Source organism: Euleptes europaea, chromosome 11 (assembly GCF_029931775.1).
Source record: "Euleptes europaea isolate rEulEur1 chromosome 11, rEulEur1.hap1, whole genome shotgun sequence".
NCBI classification, from domain to species: domain Eukaryota; kingdom Metazoa; phylum Chordata; class Lepidosauria; order Squamata; family Sphaerodactylidae; genus Euleptes; species Euleptes europaea.
The window spans coordinates 55,445,196-55,472,640 of NC_079322.1; the positions used below are offsets into that span (position 1 = coordinate 55,445,196).

At 42.8% G+C, this 27,445-nt stretch overlaps 1 protein-coding gene across 1 annotated transcript in view; it reads right to left on the reverse strand.

Annotated features, from left to right (window-relative positions):
- CUBN (cubilin) overlaps positions 1-27,445 on the reverse strand; it is a 157,887-nt gene that overhangs the window by 75,975 nt on the left and 54,467 nt on the right. Inside the window, 3 exon segments of the mRNA XM_056857098.1 lie at positions 690-864; positions 9,100-9,281; positions 19,737-19,884. Coding sequence (XP_056713076.1) covers positions 690-864; positions 9,100-9,281; positions 19,737-19,884 — 505 coding nt within the window.

Consider the following 27,445-nt stretch of genomic DNA (forward strand, 5'->3'; position numbering starts at 1 on the left):
AAAGAACACTCTCTCTGAATTTAGGGGTCAGGCTCAAAGATATTTTCGAAGGTGAAGAAAAAGCTGCTCTGAAAGAGCTGTGCTTCAAGCTCAATCAGTACACATTCTAGCATTCTTCAGGGCACTGGCCAGCTGTCGTTTTATCGGTTCCCTAGTTTCACTAATCATGAGTAAGTCTTTGAACAAGTAAGCACAGGAGGAATGAGCTGACCTCAAGGAGGACAAAGGTTTGCTCACTTGAGAGCCAGCTTGCAGTAGTAGCTAGAGGATCAGACAAGCTTCTAGGAGACTCACGTTCAAATCCCCTCTGTCACAGATGCTCGCTCGGTAACATGGGATCACCCATGCCAAGCGTGCAAGGCGACCCCAAGCAGAGTCATACCATTCTAAACCCACTGACTGGATTGCACTTAGAAACGTATAACTGTATGTGATTGCATCAATATTGTCTGTCTAGCCTACTTTACAGGGATGCGGTGTGGAGGGGAGAACAAAGTTTGTCACCCTGAGCTCCTTGGAGGAAGGGCAGCATAAGTATGTGCTAAATGAATAACTATTATTATGCGAATGTTTTAGAACTCATATAAGTCTGAGGGCTTTTGTCTTGAATAATGAAGATCATGTTTTACTACAATTTACAGATGGCACAAATGTTCACCCATCATACTAGCACATGCCACAATTCTCACCTCCAGCTCTCTCTTGCCACGTTGCATTGAACCCCTTTCCATTCAAAGATCTGTCTGTTTTGAATCGGACTGCCATGGTATTACCAGTGCTCGAGACATGGAGAGGATTCGAAGGAGATCTTGGGACACAAAGCTGGGCCAGCCTGGGTGAAGAAAAGTCAGGTCCACCATAGATCTGGAAAGAAGTAAGAAACAACCAAAAAGCAGGTAAATGAAGAATGTACTTATTTTTTAATTTTATTTAAAGCATTTCTCCCTTGTAGAATTCAAGGTGACTTACAATATAACGATTATAAAAACACACACATTAAAAACAATGTAAATAAAACAACAGTTATAGAAACCCATAAAAGGTCACAATTTAGGGTTAACTCCAACAAACTAAAAACTCCAATTACGGTAGGTCTGCCAATAAATAAAAACTAAATCAGTGATCAGTAAAACTATCTTTAATAGGGTTGCCAACTTACAGGTAGTAGCTGGAGATCTCCTGCTATTACTACTGATATCCAGCCGATATAGATCAGTTCCCCTGGAGAAAATGGCCGCTTTGGCAATTGGACTCCATGGCACTGAAGTCCCTCCCCTCCCCAAACCCCACCCTCCTCAGGCTCTGCCCCCAAAACCTCCCACTGGTGGGGAAGAGGGACCTGGCAGCCCTAGTCTTCAACTGCTTCCTGAAGACTGACAGTGAGAGGGCTCACCTCCCTGGGGAGATTGTTCCATAATCGCAGGGCTGCCACTGGAAAGGCCCTCTTTTGTATGCCCAACTGTTTGAGCTTCTTTGATTGGTGGGAAAGTCAAGAGGGCCTCTTTAAATAAATTCAGAGAGCCACTTCAGGATATTCACCACAGAAAAGCATTTTTGCTATTATTTTATTTCAGGGACAAAGTACAGGGGATATCTGTGAATCGTTCCCCAATGTGTACTTTCTTATTAAAAAGCAGTTGTGGGGACCCTGATTTTGAATGCGGTAGGGGGACAACCCTTGCCGTATACTATTTTCCCCCACCCCTGATCTTCTATTAGCAATACTGAGTAAGAAAGGACAGTTGTAAGACAAAAGCCTCTTTTTTCCCTATTGGAGTTCGTAATAGCCTAGAGGGCCCAATTTCTACCAGGGAGATGGCGCCGATGGGAAAGAGGAGGTTAACTTCCTTGCAACTGACCATGTTATGTTTTTATATATATATATATGAATATATATATATATATATATGAAGAAAACTAAAACGTTTCCATTTTAAAGGTCATATCTTGGCTTATTCAGACATTTTGAACTGAATTTCTCAGAAAATGCAACCACAGTATTTAAAACACAGCCAGATACAGAGGGATATCACATGACCAGTGATTGGTACCAGGAAATCATGTCTTTTGCTTCAGCTACTCACCTGGGCAATGGGAGAAAAATGTCCTGTGACAACAGAGGGCATCACTGTCACCTGATACCATGGCATCACTCTCAGGTGGTGACCTAGCATTCACTCAAAACTCTGTGGTTAAACTGTAGAGTTGGGGGACACATGCTACAGTGTTGCCGGTGATGCTGTGATGTCTCTTTCAGGTCCTACCAGAAATGACATCACCACATCGCTGGCAATAATTCTGTGCTGCTGGGGAGTCCCTCCCCCAGGTAAGTCTCTATCCTTTGTTATTGTCTAGGAAAGGTTGCAAGCTACTATTTAGGATCATGTCCACTTGGCCAGTCTTGCCATGCATATTGTTCAACTTGTCTACAAACGCCTATACACATAAAGGTGAGTGAACACAGGATCTATAGATGCAATCATGACCTTGCATTTGCAAGGTTCAGTTTACGATTTTAGTACTTTCAGGAACTTTTAATAATATTTTCGTTTTAATTACATAATCATCCTATCCTCCCTCAAAGGAGCTCAGAGCACTATACATAACTCCCCAAATGTTATTCTTACAATAACCCTCTGAAATAAGTTTAGAGAAGAGAAAGAGTGAGCAGCGTAGCACCACCCAGTGAGCTTTGTATTTGTACAATCTTGCAGCAAAATCTGTAAACATAGACTTGTTCACAGGTTATACTGAACACACACAGGTGCAGGGAGTGGGGCCAGCAGAGATGATCCTGTCCCATGCACAAACAGTAATTGTTGGACAGTAATTTGAGAGCAGTGTTCCTATAACAGTTACAATAGTGTATGGGTGTTGGTGGGAATAGATCCTTCTAGATTAGATATCTTTAGTAGAATTCTGCTTGTTTTTAAAAAAGCAATTATTATTTTTAATTTAATTATCACAATAATGTGCTCCACCCCACCATCCCCTTCCTTTTGGGATTTGGAAAAAAATAATAATCCCACACCCCTCTTTTTCCATGGGAAATAGTCAGTGGAAAGAACAATACATCCTTCTAATTTCCCGGCTTTGATTCCTGCCGGGATAAATAAATTAGTAGACACTGAACCATCTTTTTTCAAATGCGTGCTGAAAGATGATGGTATTTTGCTTGGGTTTGGTGGCTGATTATACAGGCTCAAAAGGTCTGAATATCTGTTTTCATTTCAGATTATAGCAACTTTTTTGGCTTCTGGAAGCAACACACATGACTTGCAAGTATAATTGCTCTTCTGTGCTATAAATTCTTGAAATATATTCTGCATATATTACAACGTTTCTGTTCGAAGGAGATCTTAATCAAAGAAACAGAGGAAGTGTTTCGATGTTTGAAGTCCAGGGTTGCTTAATATATGATCTGGTCCTACCTTGAGGGTAGGTTTCAGAAGGCGGTGCTGGGGGATTGCTGCTCAGCCTCTTGGCCTTTGGCCTGGAGGGGGGGGGGGTCGCACAAGGTCTCAATCTTATCCCCTATGGTCTTTAATATCTACACTCAACTGCTGAGTGATGTCCTCTGGAGATCTGGGCTGGGTTGTTATCAGTATGCGGGTGACACTCAGCTCTAGCTTGGGCTTCCAGCTAATCCCAGGGAGGCTGTAGAAACCTTGAAATGGTTTCACTGTGGAAATCATAGTGAAAATGTGAGTTCACTGTTTCACCCATTTTTTCAATATATCTTGATGACTGAATACTGTGAAAGGAATACTTCTAAAGGAGCCTAAGATTATAAAGGCAACTCTGGATGAAACATACATAAACAAATTTTAGACTTTACAATTTCCAAAGGTCATCTTACTCAGTCTAAGGATTGCAATTTTCTTATACATTCATGCACTTTCAAAATGGCATAGAATTGTATTATTCAGACCACTGAAGAAGGCTTCACAGCCGAAACGCATATGGTCTGAGCTGTGATATTGTTTGGGTATATTGTCACACTGTTGTAATTTTGTGTTTTTATGTTTATTTGGCACGTTCAGCACAGCTACGCAGAGGCTAGAACAAGGCTACATACAAGTTGTTTATATTTACATTAATTTGTGTTTGTATTAAATTTATTATCTATTATTCACAAAATCACTTGTATCAACATTAGCCCATGATTTCATGTTGATTCCTTACCTTTTGGGTACCTTATTCAAGTTAGGCTATGAGTAGGGTTGCCAACCTCCAGGTACTAGCTGGAGATCTCCTGCTATTACAACTGATCTCCAGCCGATAGAGATCAGTTCACCTGGAGAAAACGGCTGCTTTGGCAATTGGACTCTATGGCATTGAAGTCCCTCCCTTCCCCAAACCTCGCCCTCCTCAGGCTCCGCCCCAAAAACCTCCCACCGGTGGCAAAGAGGGACCTGGCAACCCTAGCTATGAAACAGACTCACTGAAGTTTGAGCAAAGAGTCTCATTCCCAACATCTCACAGACAGAAGAATAGAGTTCCCAATCTCCAGGTGGTGGCTGGAGATCTCCTGGGATTACAACTGATCTCCAGGCGATAAAAATCAGTTCACCTGGAGAAAATGGCCACCTTGGAAGGTGGGCTGTATGGCATTATACCCCATTTAAGCCCCTCCCCTTACTAAACCCCACCCTCCTCAGGCTCCACCCCCAAAATCTTCAGGTATTTCCCAAGCCGGAGCTGGCAACCCTACAGAAGAACCAGCAATTTGACCACAAAACCGCACTAGGCCTCACATGCTGTAAAAGCGACACTAAAGCAATCTCAACAAATTATGATTCCAAGTCACAAGAGATGTCGTTTATCAAACGCCCTTTTACACTGCCAGTCCATTTCACAATTGTCTTTTGTGCGATTTTAAAATCAAAGGGCTTTTTTCCCCCCCTACAAAAGGAAATTAGGAGTGGTTTTAACTTTTCACTCTATACCAGTTCAGCTAACCAGAAGCTTTCACAAAGGCTGGAGCAGAAACAAGCGAAACAGTTTCCATGAGAGAAAAAAACATTTTGAAAAATAAAACATTACTTTTGGCTATAAAGGGAAAAGCCAATTGTTACCATATGAATCCAGATATATTTAAAAAAAAAACTGAGCAGGGAAGTCTGGAAAGAATGCTGGGGTGTGGTTCGTACAGAAGTAATGTAGAGTGGAAAAAAAGGGACATGTAACCGAGAAAGAGTCCATTCTTCTTGCTGCGTTTTGCACAGGGTGTAGAGCAGCATTATCAAGCCTGTGGTTTTAGCCTGTTTTTGCCATTTGCTTCTGCTCCGTTAGTTCGTTGATTGTGGCCGTCAAGCCAACATTCCAGACTTATGAACAACTGAATGGCCATTTTATATGTGGCTGGCCATCCTCGTGGCTCAGCTCACAGTGAATAAAACGGCCCCTGCTCAGAGATGACCGCTCGCGCCTTTCAGGGAGAAACGGAGGCGTTCAGAAAGGGACGCAAACTCCGAGCTCTGTTGCTTAACAAGATAATGGTTTCATCCGTTGCGCTTTGGATGCAAAGAAAATGGTATACGGAATATAATGGGGCTAGAGTGGAGTGGGGCAACTGTGAAAAGAAAGTCTTTCACTTCCAAATTGCGGTCATCTTGATATTGCATTATTAAAAATTGTGAAAGATGGCTCTTTGCAAAGCTCTCTATGAAGCGATCATTACAAGAAAATTATGACAGCTACTTTCATAGCAATATATTTTTTAAAAAATTAGTTTCTCTTTATAATATTAAAAATGTTCACTTTTTAAAACATTTTCATGTTTGCCACCCTGGGGACCCTATTTGTGTGGAAAGGCAGCATTAAAACAATTTAAATAAATAATATACAAGGACAGTGTTTATCAATCCGTTACCTCTTTGTAAGGCTGAAAGCAGCAGGGGAAAATGTGGTGCAGAGGCAGATTGGCTCTTAAGGCCAGGGGGGGAAGTCGGGGGGGGGCTGTCTTCCCTCCATGTGAAGCAAGCAGCAGCTGCTGCTGTGAGCCTTATCCCATAGAGGGCAGGTGTGAGATGGCAGCACAAGCTACAAGCTGCGCAGGGATGCAAGCTAAGCCATATGTGGCAGGCTGGCTGGTTCTTCCTCCCTCGGGGAGGAAGAAGAAGAGGAGTTGGGTTTTATATGCTGACTTTCTCTACCACTTAAGGAAGAATCAAACTGGCTTACAATCGCCTGCCTTTCCCCTCCTCACAACAGACACCCTGTGAGGTACGTGGGGCTGAGAGAGTTCAGAGAGAACTGTGACTAGCTCAAGGTCACCCAGCTGGCTTCATGTGTAGGAGTGGGGAAATCAACCCGGTTCTCCAGATTAGAGTCCACCACTCCTAATCACTAGTTCTTAGCCTCTATACCACGCTGGCTCGCGGGGGTGGAGTAGTTTCTCAAACAAACTACTGGGATTATATGATATGGTTTAAGTATTTTTATTATTATTTCTTTTTGCAGTAGAGGCTCACAAGTATAGTTCTCACAATGCAATCCTATACAGGCTCAGTCTAAGCCTGGTTTTTGCCTTCTTTCTCTCTTGCTTGCCTAATTTAGATTGCAAAGTGTTCACTTGTATATGAATTTTGGGGCAAAGCCTGAGGAGGGCACAGTTTGGGGAGGGGAGGGACTTCAATGCCATAGGGTCCAATTGCCAAAGTGCCCATTTTTTCCAGGTGAAGTGATCTCTTATCGGTTGGAGATCAGTTGTAAAAGCAGGAGATCTCCAGCTAGTACCTGGAGGTTGGCAACCCTATCGTCCATGGCTCAGGCAGCCAAATCAGGGTTGGCCTCTTGCTACTGCCCTGTTTGGGGCTCAGGCACCCATGTTGGTGGCAGTGGCGGTGTTGAGGTTGGTGGGATGGTGTGGAATGGCAGTGGTTCTGGGGCCCCATCCTGAACTTTTGCCCAAAGGCCCAGAATCACTAAGGTAGGGTTGCCAGCTCCGGGTTGAGCAATACCTAGAGATTTTTTTGGGGGGGTGGAGCCTAAGAAGGGCAGGTTTTGAGGAGCAGAGGGACTTCAGTGGAGTATAATGTCTTGGTCTACCTTACAACAGGAGCCCCGTGGCGCAGAGTGGTAAGCTGCAGTACTGCAGTCAAAAGCTCTACTCACGACCTGAGTTCGATCCCGACGGAAGTTGGTTTCAGGTAGCCAGCTCAACTCAGCCTTCCATCCTTCCGAGATTGAGTACCCAGCTTGCTGGGGGTAAAGGGAAGGTGACTGGGGAAGGCACTGGCAACCCCCCCCCCCCATAAATTTAGTCTGCCTAGTAAACGTCAGGATGTGACGTCATCCCATGGGTCAGGAATGACCCGGTGCCTGCACAGGGGACTACCTTTATCTTTAACCTACCTTCCAAAGTGGCCATTTTCTTCAGGTGAACTGATCTCTGTCACCTGGAGATCAGTTGTAATAGTGGGAGATCTCCAGCCACTACCTGGAGGCTGTCAACCCTAAACTATGGCCATCCCAGTTGGGATGATGACATCAAGGCAGATTTGTATAGGAGCAGGTAGTTCCAGGAAACTGAGATTCCAGAACTTTTAGGCAGGCACTTTGAATTAGAAAATTAAACAAAATGGGAATAATATGCTCCCAGTGGCTTGCCCTTAACTAGTAATCTGGTGTCTCCATTTTGAACCATGATATGTTAGAATACTTCCACAGAACTGCAACAGAGAGAAAACTTTCTTGCAACACTGTGATAATAGTTCATTAACATCCTCTATTTCTGCTAAGATAGAGGGATCTGTAGATTGATCAGCGCTCATTAATCATTTTAAGCACATGTGATTCCTAATCTGGGGAGTGGAAGGAAAGTAATATGAAGTCTTACAGACAAGAGTTTGACCTTTTTGTCACTGGTTTTCAAAGCTCTATGATGAATATCAGAAAAACAATTTCTCGGGTGCGTGCGATTGTACTGCAGATGTGCTCTGGATGCATTTGCAGTCAGCTCAATGCCTGCCCAAGCTCTCTTCTTCTCATTAGGTTCCAGAGAACAGGAAATGATAAGTAGGCAATCCTGTACTGTTCTGGCTCCTGGAAATGCCTTAATAACTACACTACCCAAAGCTGTCACCGCCCACAGACAGAAGTCTATTAAACCCACCACCATTAGATTACACAGTCTCTGTGTGCCCTTTGCTCTCCTTGCAAAGCATTTCACATAAGATCTTGAGAGCTCCAATTCCTACTGTTAAGAATACATATTTTTGAGAGGCCTTAATTCCTTTACCAAGGAAAACACTGCCCAAAATTCAAAGTATTATTCCTTATATTTGTTGTACCAGTTTGACACAGAACATTGTTTCCAAGAAACAATTGTTTCCAAGAAACAATGATGGCACATAAATGCCTTTTTATCGGGCTAATTTCCACAGATGAAAGAAAATGCCCCCATGATCTGCTACGAAAGCGTTTCCCCCTAGAACTCTATAATACTTTGTAAGCATGCTGGAGGGAGATTTTCTGTTAATGCATATGATGCAACAGCTAGAGGAAGAAAAACGCTAGAAAAAGATGAAGATGAAGGCAAAGATGAAGAAGCGTTGGTTTTTATACCCTGCTTTTCTCTACCGTTAAGAGGTCTCAAAGTGGCTAGCCCAAGCTCACCCTGCAGGCTTCATGTGGAGGAGTGGGGAAACCAACCTGGTTCACCAGATTAGAGTCCGCTGCTTGTGTGGTGGAGTGGAGAATTAAACCCGGTTGTCCAGATTAGAGTCCACTTCTCTTAACCACTACACTAGTTACATTGGCATTAAATATATAGTATTCAACTATATGCGTGTGTGTAAAGTGCCATCAAGTTGCAGCCGACTTATGGAAACCCCTCATGGGACAAACAGAGATGGTTTGCCATTGCCTGTCTCTGCATAGCAACCCTGGACTTCCCTGGTGGTCTCCCATCCAAGTACTAACCAAGGCTGACCCTGTTTAGCTGCTGAGATATGGCGAGATTGGGCTAGCCTAGGCCATCGAGGTCAGGGCAGCATTCAACTAGATGAAGCTATTCTTTTCTGATTATTTAAAACAATTTGTGTTTGGGTACAATGAGAAGGAAACATGTTCAATTAAAACAAAGCAACCTACCTCCAGAACATCAAAGTTGCAACTTGGATGGTACTCAATATCAAATTCCACAATGGTGAGTTGGATGCTGCTGCCTGGGGCTGTGTGAATAAACCAATGACATTCCCTATTGTGGGGATACTTGTTAGGGTATCCAGGGCTATGGAAAGATCCAGACGTCCCACTGAGTTCTCCACCACAACCTGGAAAAAGTAGGCAAGACAGTTCAGCCTGACAGAAAGAATAATCTCCATGCAAAGATGTTCAAAATATGAATGCGCTTGAAAACACACAGTTAGGTTTGATTCACACAAACTTTCCAGCATGACAAAAGTTAATGTTATCTGTGTTGCATCCAGCTCATGGTATGCTGGTTGTGTGATGATGGCTTTAATGTGTGGTTCCTGTTCTGGGATATTTTTGATAGCAAGAATACATGCCCTTATTAACTTCATTAAAGAAATAACAGAACCACGAGGCCACCAAGTATATATGTGTGTGTGTGTGTGTGTGTGTTAAGTGCCGTCAAGTCGCTTCCGACTCATGGCAACCCTATGAATGAAAGTCCTCCAAAATGTCCTATCTTTGACAGCCTTGCTCAGATCTTGCAAATTGAAGGCTGTGGCTTCATTTATTGAGTCAATCCATCTCTTGTTGGGTCTTCTTCTTTTCCTGCTGCCCTCAACTTTTCCTAGCATGACTGTCTTTTCCAGTGACTCTAGTCGTCTCATGAAGTGACCAAAATACGATAGCCTCAGTTTAGTCATTTTAGCTTCTAGGGTCAGTTCAGGCTTGATTTGATCTATAACCCACTGATTTGTTTTTTTGGCAGTCCACGGAATCCGTAACCCTCTCCTCCAACACCACATTTCAAAGGAATCTATTTTCTTTGACAACAATTGCAGCTGAATTTCTCATGAAGGAAGAAAAATGATTCATTTCCTTTTCTTGCTATTTACTTTACATGTGGTCTCTTGGGAGTCTAGAGTCTAACATTTTTTAGTTCAGTGTTTGACTGCCCCTCTCTTATCTCCATAAAGATTTATAAGGGTTGGCATGGTCCACAAAAACAAACAACAACATATATTCCCATACTGATTCATTAAGCAGGCTAGAAATGGTGAGTAACGGTAAGAACAATAAAGGTCAGGGGAAACACTACTGGGTGTCCTTGTTAGGATGTGGCTGGTTTCTACACATTTTTATCAGGCAGTTGGGGGAGGCAACAGCTGTTGGTCTCTGAGGCATCTGAGCCAAGTTCCACTTTTTAGTTTATGCTATTTTCACACTACGCATCTGTTCTGAAATTCCCATGGCATTTAGTTAATCTAGTTAATGTTCTGCCACCATGAGCAATACATTTTTTGGAAACCATCTTAGCCACCATTACTACTGACCAGTAAAACCTAGTGCAAGAATGTCAGCATTACTTTTCTGTAGCTAATTTCTAAATACCTTAATTTGTTCGCCATTCACATTTTTCTTGTATTTTCTAACAAATGGAATGGCCTGCAGTAAGTCACAAACAGGAAACCTGATGCCAAGGCTTACCAATTTGTAGAACTGCCATCTTGATCCTAAAATAATTTTTGTGGAACTAAGTCTCATGGTTGTTTCTTCCTTGATGCAATTACAATTGAATATATAGTGTTGGATCCAACTATCTTTTTCGCTGTTATCCAATTCTCCTTCAAAATACAGCCACCATCACACATGGCTTTTGTGAATACAGATCCCAAGATTCCCAGCAGGTCCCATGATTATCATCACAGAAGTTCTGATGATCCCTCCTTCCCTTTTTAACAGCAGAAAAGCTGGTTGGAGCCAACCTATAGTGCTGCTCAGATCAGTAGTACTACATGGATCCCCTTAGCAGCTATTAGTTAAGACTAACACTCACAGAATGCCCAGTTGAGTTATGGTGATCCGTGTTTTGACTGGCCAGAGTTTGCATAGATAGCCCAGCCTAGCCCAATCTCGTCAGCTCTTGGAAGCTAAGCAGAGTCAGCCTTGGTTAGTATTTGGATGGCAAACCACCAAAAAAGTCCAGGGTTGCTATGCAAAGGCAGGCAATAGCAAACCACCTCTGAACATCTCTAGCCTTGAACACCCTATGGGGTCACCACAAGTCAGCAGTGACTTGACAGGGATGGGGGGAAAGGCACAGGACTTCTCCCTGTCTGGGCCATTGACAGTCTTTTTCTACCATACCTTTCTTCTCACAAACAAATTTTTGTTCTATGCTCCTGTTTGTCACCTTTTTTAGGTTTCACTTAAGGGGTGTCTGACAACAATGGACGCTAATGCAAGATTGTGATATGACTATGACCAATGCATCTTGGTACAACCTCACTATTTAAATTATTTTTAAGGTTTGCAGAGTTTCAGTATACATGATACCTGTCAAAGCAATTCGAAAAACAGCTTGATAAAGTCAAAGCAGTGGGAGGGGAAATCAATATGTTCACATCAGCAACAATGTCATCGTCTTTTAAAAAGGGCCACATAAATGCCTGCTTAGATTCTTGGCCCCATCTTTGTTTTCTCCCTCATTTCTCAGCTACAGCTGCGTTTCATATCCTGCTTTCTATAATACATGGATGTATATATCCTGCAGTTTTCCTAAAGCAAGAACCCTCTCACTGATGAGCCAAGCTGACCTTTATTGAGTGAACCTTAGCAAAAAGGTCAGTGCCTAAATCTTTTTGACAGCTTAGTTAACAAGAAAAGGAAGAAAAATCACTAATCAAGAACAATTCTGTTTCTCAGGATTTCAACAACTTCATTGTGGTGGGCATAAACAGATCCCAGCTTCTATGAACTCATACTAACACAGAAAAGCACTGTAAATCTAAACACTGCTTGAGAGGTAGTTGTTTTGGGACAGACCATTTATACCACAAGAAAGTACAGGAAAGGACCTTTTCTTATCATCTGAGCCCTTGCAAAATGAATGTGAGATTCTGTCACTGGTGTCTGTAAAGTTACTTTCCTGTTTATTTTTCATCAGATGAAAGGAAACCTTTACTTATCAAAAGGAAATACCACCAATGCCAGAGTCAGATTTATTCATGTTGTGGTCACAAACCTTAAAAAACCAACTACACCCAAAATAAAATGGAATAAAATAAAATTCAACCCACAGCTGTATTAGTTCAATATCACAACAACATCTACTACTACACATTGAGATAAAGACTCTCCCCCCCCCCATTAAAATCGTTTACCGGGATATTGTGGACTATATCAAGCCATTGCATTACCTGTATCAGACCTATTAAACTTTTTCCTTAATTTAATTGCTATAATGAAAAAAGAGGCCACTCTCTGTGTAATAGATAAATGTACATCAGCCAGCAAGAATCTTACTCGCTCTTCTTCTGAGACCAACATCTGTGGTATGCACTGAACCAATCTAGGTCCTATAGTGGTGTACAGGGCACAGTGAAAAAGAACACGTGGCAGGTCTTCTACCTGGTCAGCAGAGAAGGGGCAAAACCGCTGACCATGCAACCGCTGATGCAATAAACATGCTTACACAGAAAGATTAAAAATGTGTTTGTTACCTTTGCCATCTCATAAAATTATTACAAACGCTTTTACTCACTGCATTTGGCCAGAGAAGCGGCATAGCACTGTAGTGAAGAAGAGACTGGGCTGTAAATCAGGAAAGCTCCAGTTGAATCGTACCTCCCAGAAACCTACTAGGTAGTTTTAGCCAAGCCACTCTCTCTCTCTTTCAGCTTTGTGTTATCACTTCTGTATCGGCAAAACGAAGATCCACCCTACAAGCTTCTTGTGAGGATTACTGCACCATAAAGTGTGAAGTGCTTTGAACACTCAGATACTGCCTGAGACCCTGGAGAGCTGCTGCCGGTCTGAGTAGACAATACTGACTTTGATGGACCAAGGGTCTGATTCAGTATAAGGCAGCTCCATGTGTTCATTGACTGTACAGTTGCTTAGTGTTATTAGGATCATAAATATATTAATTGTCCTAAGATACACAGTGCATGCAGGAAAAAAAAAGATTAAGGGTTTTTCCACACACATGACTTATTCTGGCTTTCCTTAGCAGTAAATTCACGAGCATCAGAATCACACTGAGCATGGAGGTTCTGCACATCTTCCCTCCCTCTGCATCTTCCCAGGTGCTGCATGTGTTTATTCTCTTGCAGATGTGTCTTTAAAAATCAGGATCTTTGAACAAGGGTGCTGTCCTGTCATCAGCAACAGTTTCACATTGTCACCCCCTTTTTCCTCTTGTCATTGTGCATTCACTATATCGAATATTGCTAGAAGAGGGGCCTAGGCATCTGCTTGCGAGAGGATTGCCATATCGTCCCTGTCAAAAATGTGGTGGTGGGGGGGAAGCCCTCAACTCAAAGGTTCACCCCAATATTTGGATGTTCGCAGCTGCAAAGCAGTTTTTAAAGGTTTTGCTGTTGACAAAAAATGAGAGTAGTCAATTGCTCCCCCATGGAATCAATTACTTTCAAGCGCCCAGTACTTTATCTTTAGTCATGAAAATGTCTATGGCAGGCTGAGAACAGTGAAGAGGTCCAGCACAATCCAGCTCTGCAACAGTCAGCACCAGAACTAAAAGTGATAGAATCATAGGGTGGGAAGGGACCACCAGGGCCATCAAGTCCAACCCCCTGCACAATGCAGGAAATTCACAACCACCTCCCCCCTCCACACCCCTAGTGACCAGAAGATGGCCAAGATGCCCTCCCTCTCATCAACTGCCTAAGGTCACAGAATCAGCATTGCTGAAAGATGGCCATCTAACCTCTTCTTAAAAACCTCCAGGGAAGGAGAGCTTACCACCTCCAGAGGAAGCCCGTTCCACTGAGGAACCGCTCTCACTGTTAGAAAATTCTTTCTAATGTCTAGACGGAAACTCTTTTGATTTAATTTCAACCCGTTGGTTCTGGTCCGACCTTCTTGAGCAACAGAAAACAACTCGGCACCCTCCTCTATATGACAGCCCTTCAAGTACTTGAACATGGTTATCATATCCCCTCTCAGTCTTCTCCTCTCCAGGCTAAACATACCCAGCTCCTTCAACCTTTCTTCATAGGACTTGGTCTCCAGACCCCTCACCATCTTTGTTTCCCTTCTGTGGACTCGTTCCAGCTTGTCTACATCTTTCTTTAATTGTGGTGCCCAAAACTGAACACAGTACTCTAGTTGAGGTCTAACCAGAGCAGATAATACTGATAATACCCTTCAAACCCATAGAAAACCCAAATTCCCATAATAAACATAGTTGGGGGGGCTTGGTGCTGCTGGATATCAAGTCACAGGCTCGTCTTATAGCAATATATCACTATCAGGGAGAGTTTTAAAAGTTAAAGACTTAAGCAAGGGGGGAAATCCTTCTTTCTATGGGTGTGTGTGTGTGTGTGTGCACGTGAGTGCATCAGGGCATATCATGAAAGCCAAGCACAACGGCAACAAAGAAGAAGGTTTTTTATACCCTGCTTTTCTCTACCACGAGGAGTCTCAAAGTGATTTACAATCGCCTTCCTCTCCCCACAACTGACACCTTGTGAGGTAGGTGGCACTGAGAGAGTTTGGAAGGAACTGTGACTAGCCCAAGGTCACCCAGCAGGCTGCATGTGTAGAAGTGGGGAAACCTACCCAGTTCTCCAGAATACAGTCCACTGCTCTTAACCACTACATCACACTGGCTCTCAGTGAAGGCCCTCACAGTTCCCCAGTAGATGCCAAACGCACTTCTTCCCTGGTTGCTAAAAGGCTAATCTAGTCAACTAATCAAAGACAGGAAACTGAAAGCAGATGTTAACTGAATCATATTATGACACAGAGAAAGAATATCTGTTTCGGGAGGAAATGATAAAACGCGAAATATAAAAATGATAAAACACATTTTTCTACTCATTTGTAAAATTACAGTTGTGATAGATGCCTAACTGAAGCGTGAAATGAAACGTTGCTTAAACCAGAACACTGAATATCTGAAGAAGAATGTTCAAACATTTAGTGAGAAATCCTCAGTGCAGGACATGTTAAGAATCAGTTTCTTCTGACTGCATTTGACTGCAAATGCCAGGAGTGATCCCTCCCCCAATTAAAAATAGAATGAAATTTAGCCATTTGCTGTAATACAGGAAGGATTTTAGGCAGCAAACAAAGGCACAAGCAATAGGAGAACATGCACACCTCTCCCAGTGGACTTTCTTTATTTCATAGGCTGCAGGAGCAAAAATTCTCCAAGAGGTTCTAAGCCAAAGGAACATTTGGTCCTGAAATATTTGGGGTGGCTGCACAAACAAACAGCTCACTCAAGATGCCTCTCCAGGGACTCCAGGGACATACTCAGTTTGGTCAAAGCTCCTTGTAGTCATTTTTGGAAACGTCTACTATATATTTTTAAAACCATGAGAAAAAAAAAGCAGAGAGATCTCTGGTTTCATTTTTATAGCATATAAAGGTCTTGGAGTTCCCCTGGAAAGTACATACGATGTCTGCCCACCCGAGTCAGAGTTGCTTGGAAACTGTACAACAAATAGAAGGGGCATGTGATCGGTGGCCACATCTTCCTTTGCCTGGAATCCTTGAATGTAACTGTGGATTGTGTAAAATGCTGATTTGCAAAGACTTTTGGCCTATTTCAAGAAATAGCTGCTGAGCTACAGCTGGACTATTCCAAGTCAGTGGCTCCCAAATTCAAAGACAGCTCTGGATAGTGACCAAAGGTGTGGCTTTTCCATCAGAGATGATTACATTCAAAATGTTCTATGCTGTCTCCTCTAGACGGGAAAGAAATTGCAGTGGGCATAAAACACTAGATAAAAAACTGGGTGAATATTTACTCCAAGTTAATACCCAGAATCTGGCATCACGGAACTCTTAAGCAGTGGCCTTAATGTCAATTTCAGTGTATCTTTTATTTACAGAAGGTGTATATTGGTTAGAACAGCAGACCCAGGACAGTGGGAACCCAAGTTCAAATCCTCATTCAGCCACGACATTCTGTTTTATTACGATTCCCCTTTTCCCATTTGTATCCTCGTAATAACCCCCTTAGGTAGATTTTGCTTAGAGAAAGTAACTGGCCCCAAATTACCAAAGCCAAATCTACACAAGGGCACAGAAATGCACCCCTGCCATAGCAGCCGTAGCAAGTGGTGCAAGAACAGGTGAAAACAGGGTCCATACCCCCCGTTCTATCTCTGTTTGCTGCCGTCACCATCCCCATCTACTGCTCTCCCCCCTTTTCGCTGACATGCTTGCTCAAAAGAGCATCAGTGTGCCCCCGAAGCCCATAACTTCATTTTCCCTTTCTCATCTGATCTGTAGTATAGTGGTATAGCGTAGCTCATCAAGGAAACAGGAAAAAACAACCCTTTAAAGGGATGGGGACATAGTACTAGGGAACAAGTTGAAAGCAGAGCTCAGCTCTGCCCCCTAACTACACCAGTGCAAGGAGGTCATGGGTGTGTGTATAAAGTGACGTCAAGTCGCAGCCGACTTATGGCGACCCCTTTTGGGATTTTCATGGCAAGAGACTAACAGAGGTGGTTTGCCAGTGCCTTTCTCTGCACAGCAACCCTGGTATTCCTTGGTGGTCTCCCATCCAAATACTAGCCAGGCATGCCCACATAGAGGTCATTTAAAACCACTATGTTGAAAGTGCAAGTAAAATGTGCCGACCGTGCCCTACCATTTAGAAAAGTCACAAACAAGTCCAAATGAATGCCAGTGAGGTCAAACAACAGAATCAAGAAGACTCGTAAGGAGTCTTCCTTGAAATGGGGAAATAGTTGCAAGCCACCTCCCCAAAAAAACTGTTAATAAAGCAAGCCAGAAAGCAACCCAAGAAGCAAATTTACTGAAGACATACAACTTGCTTTATTCCCCTCACCTCCTGTTTAGCTTCACAGATCCTGCTCAATGGTGGCAGCTGTGAACAAAAGCACAGAATGCAAGATGAACTCAATCATCTGGGAGGTTTCTCAACAGGTAGGAACTGAAAGGGGATATGAATAGTGCCCCAAGGAGCTGAGTGAGGAATTAGTACATTATCCGTTTATTTATTTGTATGTCATGCAGAGTTTGACTTGCTGTCAAGAACTGTAGAGCTGCTTTTACAGCACATTTCAAAATCTAAAACATCCTAGGAGAACTTGCATATTTGATCCCCCAAACAGAGGGCAAGATAGAGATCCAGTTGCTGATTGCTCTAGATTTTTTTTTTAAAAAAAGCATACATTGCAGCAGCACAAATAGAAAAGTGCCCAAGGGAGGGGGTGCTAGTTGAAGAAGGGGGGGGGGAATCCAAGTACTGAGCCTAAAGAATTTAGGAAGGGCAAAGGTTGCGGGAAAGACAGAGAACAGTGTTCCCCCCTTGGGGCAGACCTTAGAAACTATTTAGAAGTGCAGAAAAGAAAGATAAGGTACGACTGCTGAGGGGGATGATGTCATCTGTCTGCACACAGAAAAGGCACTTCTTTTTCTTCTTTTGTGTAGCTCTCCGATGACATCACCTCACAGGCCTGAGATCTTAGCCCTGTTGTGCAGTAACACTTCCCCTGCTGGGCTTCAGCTAAAGAACTCCCTCCCTTCACATAAGTCACTCTCATTTTCTTTCTCTCTCAGCAACACTGCTTGGACCACCACCTCCCCTCCTACCTTCTCTCGGCATTCTAAACTCCTCAAACGTCTAGCCAGAGAGAGAGAGAGAAAGGGAATAATATCCTTTGGGGTTTGCCAAATGATTGCAGGCTGAACGCCGGTGCAGAGGAATTTCCATTCAAACAATGTGCGGCAAGCAGATCAACTTAGCAACCAATGGCAGGGGCCCCGGCGGCAGATTCCAGCTGCTTTGCTGTGCTGTCAAGCATCGAATAGTGGGAACAGCTCGGGCCGCAAGGGCGACGGTGGCTCTTGAATTAGTATTTCCAGGCCTGCACTCTTGCTGGAGAGACGCAAAATGCCACAGGTTTTAATCTCACGGGTGGTTGTTAAGTAGCCCACATGGCACAGCCATATAACATAAGTAACCGAAGCACAGAATTTACATTATTAGTTCCCTGAATGAGTAAGTAGTGGAGCGGCCTCCAGAGGCCCCCTGCGGCCGCAGGGAGGCCGCGCCGCCGGGCCCGCGCCACTTCCCACCACCAGGAGCGGCCTGGGGGGGCCTCCTGCAGCTGCAGGAAGGCCGCCCCCGCCGGATCCGCCGCTTCCCCCCGCCAGGAGCCCTGTCAGGTAAGCCTGCGGGAGGGGGAGGGGTTATAAACCGACCCTCGGCTTATATGCGGGTGCCTAATTTTCCCCATTTTTGGGGAGAAATTAGGCATCTCGGCTTATACGCGGGTCGGCTCATACACGGGTATATACGGTATACCTTTCAGAGAAGCTTCATGTGCAAATATTAGCAATAGTGTTAATCTCCATGCAGTACAACCCTTAATCTCCGATTTTTGGAGAAGATATTTTACTGTGACATATTAATTTGTCAGTCTACTTTATTTTTCCAGGTCATTTGACAACCCTACTAAGCATTCCACAATACTAGAAGCAGCAGTGGAGAATATTTTTAGATGTACTTTTTAATTATTTAATTATTTATTCACCACTTCTGCCAATGCACCAGTTGAGGGTTTTTTTCCTGCTCCATTTGGAATATTGGTGGAAACACCTGTGTATTCTTCTTGGTCCTGACCAGGAAGCCTTAAGTAATTCCCAGGCATGCAGGGGGCCCAATCAGACTCCCAATGTGAAACAGCCCAAGAGAGCCACTATTTCTCCTGCTGGGGAAATTTACATGTAGCTCATTACTACAAGTTGGTTTTCCCAACAAGGCAAATAGTGGCTACCCAGGTCAGGAAAATGACACATGAAAGCTTTATACTTCCTCTCCACACATTCAGCAATCCTGGTTCAAATTCATTTCCAAATGTAGAACTTCTGGAGCAACATTTGGTCAACAGGACCTGAAGTGGACCCAAGAGGGCTTTGTGATAACACCGTTAACTAACCCTACTTTACAACATGCCTGTGAGGTTAGCTTGACAGATAGATTGTAATTGTCCAAGGTTCCAGAACAAATTTTATGGTTTAGCAGGGATTTGAACTGGAACGTCTCCCATGTTCATCTACTGCACCACAAGGACTATTTCAACTGCAGTATAATCCTAACTTTCAGTGAGTTTAATCAGGCCCACTGCCTAATAAACAGATTTAGGATCACAGCCTGCTATGAATGTTTACTCAGAGTAAAGTCTCACTGGCTTCAGTGGAGCGTATTCACAAATTAAGTGCAATTTACTTTCATGAAAATGTGCATCAGATTTAGCTGTCAGCCTCTTATGTCTCCTTTAAATAAATATTTCCAGGATTATCATATCGGTCTAGTCCAGTGGTTCTCAAACTTTTCGGGCCACCGCCCCCTTGGTTCCACAAACTCAACCCCAGCACCCCCTACCCTATCCAACAACACAGTTAAAGAGGCCCACCTCTAGCACCCCCTGCTGCCCCCTTGCCTCTTAGTGCCCCACTAGGTAATCCCATTGCCCCCTAGTGGGTGGTACTGCCCACTTTGGAAACCACTGGTCTAGTCAATTAATTTGTGAAAGGGAAAGTACGAAGAACAATCCTGTATAAGTCATCAGTTCAAGGTAACTTACCATTTACCTGCCACAGCATCTGGAACCCAGAAGATTCAACTACATTGTCAGAAGAGAACACAACATGTAGACGAGAACTTAGGGTGCCTCCAGATGGGAGATCCGTGTTGTCACAGAAAGTGCCTATCAGGTTAGGCCCATCATAAAGCTGAAATCAATCAAAAGAAGACACAATGGTCATTAACTTGATCCATTTGCTTGAATTTATTTGAAATGTTTATCATCTACTCCCTGAGCATTTCGGTACCCAACACTGAATTTTTCAAGCAGCTGTGATTTTATTGTGTCTCTTAGGGGAGGGGCTGTGGCTCAGTGGTAGAGCATCTGCTTGGTCTGCAGAAGGTCCCAGGATCAATCCCCGGCATCTCCAGGTAAAGGGACCAGGCAAGCAGGTGACGTGAAAGACCTCTGCCTGAGACCCTGGAGAGCCGCTGCTGGTCTGAGTAGACAATACTGACTTTGATGGACCAATACTGACTTTGATGGACCACAGCCGCAGCCACAGCAAACCTCTGGCACAGGGGCTTGCACTGGTGTCAAAGTTGGTGTTCCTGAGGGCAGGACTGACATTAGTCAGCTCCCTGAGGCCTTTTGCCCCAGAACACCCACTTTTGCTGTAGCAAACTTACGCCAGCAAAAATGGTGGTGAAGACCATGGAACAGCATAGAGCAGTTTCACAGGTGTTGGGGAGCATTCCTTGTCACCTTGCTGGCCACGGCACAGCAAGCCGCTCAGTAGACGGCATAGCTGCGCTGAGGCTGTGCCCCTTAGGATTGTGCTGCCCATATGCATTTGGTAAAGAGATCTTTGTGACCCCCTCTACCACTTGAAGAGCATAAGAAACTGCCTATTGAATTTGTTTGAAGGTCCATCAGGGTCAGCATTCTGTTGCCAACAGTTCATAATATAAACACTTATTCAGAGCTCTCTCTCCCAAATACCAGAATGTTGCTAATGTAAACACAGCAGGAAAGAAATGCTTGATAAAGCTTGATTTTTAAAATGGGAAAGTTCCAAACATCCTGTCCACATGTTATTTTAACATTTTTAAGCTTAAAAAGTTTAAAACTTACATTGTTTGTTATTATATGTTTGTTATATGGCCATAAAATGGCCGAGTTTAACTCTAGCTATATATGAATTAAAATTTATACCTGATGTCTGCAAAAACCTTTATTCCCTCTGTTCGTTCTGCCCTAGTTTAGCACTCATCTGATTTTCTGACTCATGAAACATGACTGTTGGAGACAGTCCAGCAAATACTTGGCATAGAAATCCTGTCTGAACATCTCTGTCACTAAGTTATTGGAATGTCATTTTTAGAAGTTCAACAGAACCGTCTTTGGTTTGGGGCATATTTGTTAGAAATGTGATGGGGTGAGAGTGTGCATTTCACACACATTTTCTCTCTACTTTCTCCTTCCTTTTAGGCATTCTCTTTTTGCAGCACTGTGCAAAGGCCTTCGAGTGTTCTCAAAGGAGTGGAGATTGGTGGGAAGGGAGAAGGCTTCTCTATTGCCAAGGTAACGGGGCCAGGACTTCCTCACCCTGATCCAGTTGTGCATATTTGTCTAGATATGGCATTCAGACTCATATCTAAACGTTTGCCCACAGTCCATGCCATGCTTGCATGAATAGAGCACACAGTTGCTACAGTTGAAGGGATAGTTAAAGGCTTGCTAAAGTAGAGTACTCCTTCAATGTTGGGATACATTTCTTAATTCATCTGGCTTTGTGGAGGTTAAAGCTGCGTCAGCTTGGGTTTTGTGCAGATTTTGTGTCTTAATCTGATTGTAATTTTATATATCTCTGCAGTTTAAAAAGTATTTCCCCTAGTCTCAAAATCTCAGGATGGTTGAAATTAAATAAAAGTTACATAGATAACATCTTATCAAGCAAAATCTATTTTACCTGCAATGTATTTATTTTGAGTACTCACTTGGGAGTACTATACAGTACTCACATAGTACTCCCTTGGGAATATTTTTTTTTCTGGAATAGCCTTGCGATATAGACATTTTGTAAGTACAGTTTCTGATACAGCTGTTCTGAGACAGAAAAAAAGTTTCCAAAGGAAAAAAATATCAATTGCTAGACAATATTGGTGCATTTCTGAATGAAGGCATTGTATACCTCAAGCTGATTGCATGCTACTGATCTTGTTGGATTCAAGCAGCTTGAGAAAATAACACAGCTGAAATATCTATTGATCTCTTTAGCAAGTTACAAGGCCAGCAATAGCCGGCAGCAGTAATATTCAGCTAATTCTGGAAAGCCAAACAAAACCATATGATTATTTTCCTAAGGACGATTTCATCAAGCAGGAGCTGTTTATACTCAGCCGACAGCAATAATTTCCCATTTCTACGTAATTCCTCTGAAAACAAACAGGCTGTTATTCAAATACACAAATAATGGTTGTCCTAGAAACCACTTCAGCTAATATCATTTTCAATTTGGTTTGAGCAGGACATATTCTCCTCAGGAAATCCAAATGGCTAGACAGCTGGAACTGTTTGAGAAGGGAGGCTACAGCTAGAGCTACAGGCATTGGTCAATTGGTAAGTGTGTAATACAGAAAAAAGAACAGCTGAGTGTTTTCATGAACATCTCAGGCCTTGTTCTGCCCTTAGAAATGCACAGCCAAGAACCTACTCCATTGAATTATGTTCTTCTGGTGTGATATCCATTTCTCAAGTAATTTTTCATATCTTGCATATCTTATATATAGCATTGGCCTGCCTTTTATTTATTTATGACAGCTCACACCTTTAAGTAGGAAAAAATAAAGACTTCTCACTGGAAAGCAAAGCAGGAAGTTGATTGGAACCAGATGGTGATAGTATGTGTGTTGGGGGGGGGGCACATAACTGGTCAGAAATATTTCCTAAGTATAGGAGAAGGGGTCTTTTAGACTGGCCCAACAAAAGGGCTTCCAGACAATGGGAAAAATTTGCCTTAGGAAGCATTTTATTTATTCTCAGTGGTTTATTTTCAGGGTGCCCACAAATTTCCCAATTTCTCAGATTTGAGAGTTGAATTGATTTTTCCTTTGCTTAAGCAGGACTATCTCTTTAGAAGCTTCTTGGTTACTAAGAGATGAAGAATAACATTGCGTGTGGCTACATTTAGCTTAGGCTTCCCTTTTAGTGTGTGATGGCTCGCTGTTCATGACTTTCATTGCAAAAACAGTAATTAAGAATTTTTACACCTATTTTTTTAAAAAAAACACATGATTGAACACCCCCCTTTGTTCTGGTTGTTTTCCCTAGGCCCTCATGTCTGCGCTCTTGTTGGCTTCTGTTTGAATTGCTCAAATGTTCTGATTGAAGAGGACTCCCCAAATTTGCTTTCAACTCCACTTTAAACAAAATCCAGTGATAGCCTATGGATGGGCATGTGCTGTCCCAAGAAACATTTGGCTACTCTTTGATTTCTTCAAGATTCCGAAGAGCTTGAGAGGAGCCCTCAGATTGGCATCAAATTTCATTTTGTGCATAAATTCAGTGACAGCTACTGTTAGTATTCTTCTAGCTGATTCTTTGCTTCCAGTTTGCATCTTGCAACTTATTTTACTCTGCTACAGATGGCAACATGCCAAACAGATACTCCTGAGTAGTTTAAAGGCAGTATATTCCAGGCATTTTTGTCCATTATAATTCAGTATAATCTAGGTGTTTTTGCCAAGTCTATAAATATCTCCTAGTCTAATGAAATGCTAAGGTACAGGAACTGAATATGATGGCTTGTGTCCTAATCAGTATTTGTAACCGTATGGGTATACCCAGTTGGGGAACATGAGATCATACTCAGAGGAAGAGGTTGATTAGAACACATACAATGTGAGATACACCCCCATCGTCTAACTATTGTTAAACCAATGAGGTCATAATAGCCCAGCTGTTTTCAGTATAAGTGGTCTCAGACTGTATCCAAAATCAACTGAAAAGCATCCTGAATCTGGTGCAAATGTTCAAGTGTAAAAATCCACTGCATCTGATTTAGCAGCTAAAACTGTTACATAGAGATACCGCACTGTCCAATAAGAGACATCATGGTGAGGGACTTGGTGATGGAAATTCTTTCACATACCACTAGGAGTTCTAGAAGAAGAAGAGTTTTGCAAGACAGGATTGGGATTCTGTTGGTGTACCAACCCACCCTGCTGCCCAACCATCTCCCTGCCTGAGCTGGTGGAGGTGGTCTTGGAAATGGAGTTGAAGACTCCTAGGCTGGTTGTTTTGGGGGACTAGGAGCAGCTCAGGATTGCGTGGTCTCCATGACTATCATGGGCTTCTCTCAGGAAATAATAGGCCCCACACACTGGGCAGGTCACTCTCTTGATCGGGTGTTCTCTGGGCAGAAAGAAGATAATCTGAAGATGGGGGGTTTGTCATGAATGGATCACTACTTGCTGGGGTTTACACTTGCATGGATACCAAGACTCCACAGGGGGAACTGCTGCTCCATCCCTTGGGATGGAATGCCTTTGGGATTCCATAAAGTTCTATCATCCCCCATGCTTTTCAACATCTATGTAAAGCATCTGGGAGACATCGTCCAAAGATCTAGCCTCAGTTACCACCAATATGTAGATGATAGTTCTCAGATGAGACTTGTGAATCATCCTGAGCTTTTAAAAGCTACATTTCGGGCACCCACAGCCACAATTCAGATAAGAGCCTGGTTGGGAGGTATGTTTAATCTTTCCAAGTCTGCCTGGTTTTATCCATTATTATATTTTCATGTCATTGAAACCACAGCTGTTCATCTTCTGCTCACTATTCAGGTGCAAAAGAACATGGGAATTTTGCCATAAAGGAGGTAACAACATTACCATCTAACAGTGCAATCCTAAGTAGAGTTCCACTTTTCTAGGGATTTCAGTGGATTAAGAAAGGTGGGACTCTGTTTAGGATTGCACTATTAGTCTCCTCCTCTTCTCATTTCCTAGTGCATTTAAATAGACATTGTCCAATCATTTTCTCTCACACTTGCAAAGTTGAACAATGAAATAAAAGTTGTCTTGCATTGCTATGTCTATTACTACTGCTCCAGAGCAGAAGGGATGGATCCCTCCTGAAAATTCTGGGAACTTTATGGATGGGGCGCCAGCAGAGCTGGCTAGGAACTATGAAGCAACAGGCACAAAGGTTCATTCAGTAGCTGTCTGGGAAGAAAAATCAGCTCTTGGGTCCGGCAGCGTTTGCAACAGAACCATTCCTTGATCCAGCCCATTATTTTGGAATGTCTAAAGTCCATTCAGTAATGCATTCCAAACTTTCTACTGGTTTGGCAGGACAAAGGGTACTCTGAGAAAAAAGAGCTAGGGAGTGTTTTGGTGTATACGTGTACGGGATTAAAGGAATTGCATTCTGCAGCTGGTTTGGTATTTGAACTTGAAGCATCAAGGCTCTTATTTTTGAGATTCATCAATACTTATTTCTCAGGTCCTGCTTGTAAACACAAAACGTGGGAGCAACTGAATTAGATGTATTGATACCTGACAGTTGCATAGTTGTATTTAACAGCCTTCTTGGAGCACAAAAAAAGTCACATTGCTCTGAGCTGACAGGGTGTGGCAGCTGAGGAAATATGCAACTAAAAATAAATGATTAGTCATCTGAGGCTCTGCAAATCTAGGAGAAAACCCATTCTATGGTTGCATCTTGAAGCCCTTGAAGCAGTTAGTCATCTGAGGGTTGTTGTAATTAGAGGCCATCTCACTCTTGCACCAGTTTTCATTACCAGTGTGGTTTTTAGTTCTGCTTTCAGCCTGCCTGATCTAAAACATATTAACTATTTCAGGATCTGAAGCACTTCAGGATCTGAAGTACTTCTGCTGTTAGGAGCATTGGGCCTCACAAAGCAGGCCTCAACTTGCAAATTAGTTGGCCATTTTTCCCTCCCACTGAAAATCTTCACAAGGCGAAGGCAGGGATCTGTGGTTAAGCTATGCCCTGGATAAGTAATGTCACCAGCTTCTAGTGATTTAACCAGTTTTTTCACTGAGGCTTCTGAAGAGTTATCAGAGGCAGCCCTACAATGAATGTGGTGCAGTAATTGATGCTTGTAGGCATGTATGACAGTTTCTAGATGTGAGGGACAAGCTGCACGTAGGGCCAAGCTGTACACAAAAATCCCACAACATGTAATTTAGCTGCAAAAAGCACTGTGGGGTAGGGCCATGGATTGGAATAGGGTAGAGTTGCCAGACCCCCACCGGGGGCAAGCCCCCCCCCATGCACTGAGGTTGGGAAGAAGCAGGATGAATTTCCTTACAAGTTGTAATATCTTTGCTGAGCATTTGCTGTTTCTATTCTCTTGCAGGTATAAAGCTTGAGCATGGCCAGAGGTGTAGGCTCTTACCACTTTGGCTGTTAGCCCTTTAGATGAGCCAGACACTGAATCAGGGTTGCCAGGTCCTTCTTCGCTACCAGCGGGAGGTTTTGGGGGCGGACCCTGAGGAGGGCGTGGTTTGGGGAGGGGAGGGACTTCAATGCCATAGAGTCCAATTGCCAAAGCGGCCATTTTCTTCAGGTGATCTCTATAGGCTGGAGATCAGTTGTAAATAGCAGGAGATCTCCAGCTAGTACCTGGAGGTACTAGCTACATTTGTCTGTATCCCTACGTGGAACTTGGCAACTATCCGGAATGTTAGAATGCAGTTATGAATGATTGAAGCTGGAATAATATAGGATTGATTATTTAGGGGACTGAGGAAGAACTGAACAGAATAATTTTGAAATGGCCGTATCCCCTTTCTACTGTGATTTCACATTTTGAAGATACCAGCTGGATATTGCTTTATGCATACTTTGGAAGAAATGTACCAGGATATGGAAGAAATGTACCAGGATATGCCATGAACTATGGATTTTGACTGTTTGATGATAGATTGTCACTATGTATGATGTTATGTGGTAGCTCATAAAACATTTTTGCACTTTGTTATACATAGTTTTGCTCCTGTACTAATTTCCTAACTTTGTAGTATCAGTACAGTGGTGTCTATTTTTTCTACAAGTACCTGGAGGTTGGCAACCCTACACTGAATCCAGGATTCACCAAAGGGGTAGTTTTGTTGTTTGTTTGTTGTGGTTTTATTTGTTGTTGGTTTGTTTATACTGCATTTTTAAAACTTGCTGTAAGCTGTTTTGGGTCCCTATGTATAGAAAAGTGAGGTACAAACATTTTAATAAACACAGACACATACACAATACAGGAAACTATCCTTTTCTTCTCCTGGGTTTAATGTGCGAGGGGCATTTTTGATCATGGAAATAGCATGGGGAAAGATTTACACTCACTTTCTCAGCAGTATGGCATCAGTCCATATAAGCCCTCTTTCCATGACTTGTTTATACCCAAAACCGGGCAACCCTATTTAAGGATTCTTTGCTAAAACGTAGTGATGGAATTAATTTCTGGCCAAACTGCACCTGCTCTTTGAACTTTAATTATTACAGAACATTATGCTGATGGAAAAATTAGTCCCTTTGTAACATCATGTTTTTATTTCATAGCTCAAAAGCTTAAGATACAAAAAAACAATGCATGTACATATAAGATACTCAGTGGCACAATGGCTCCCTAACTTCTTTATTTCTATGTATTTTAAGGCTGGAATAAATATAGAAAGTGCAAAGGGAAACACAAATATCCCTAGATTTGGGGATATGTATTGGAGAACCAAAATGATGCACAT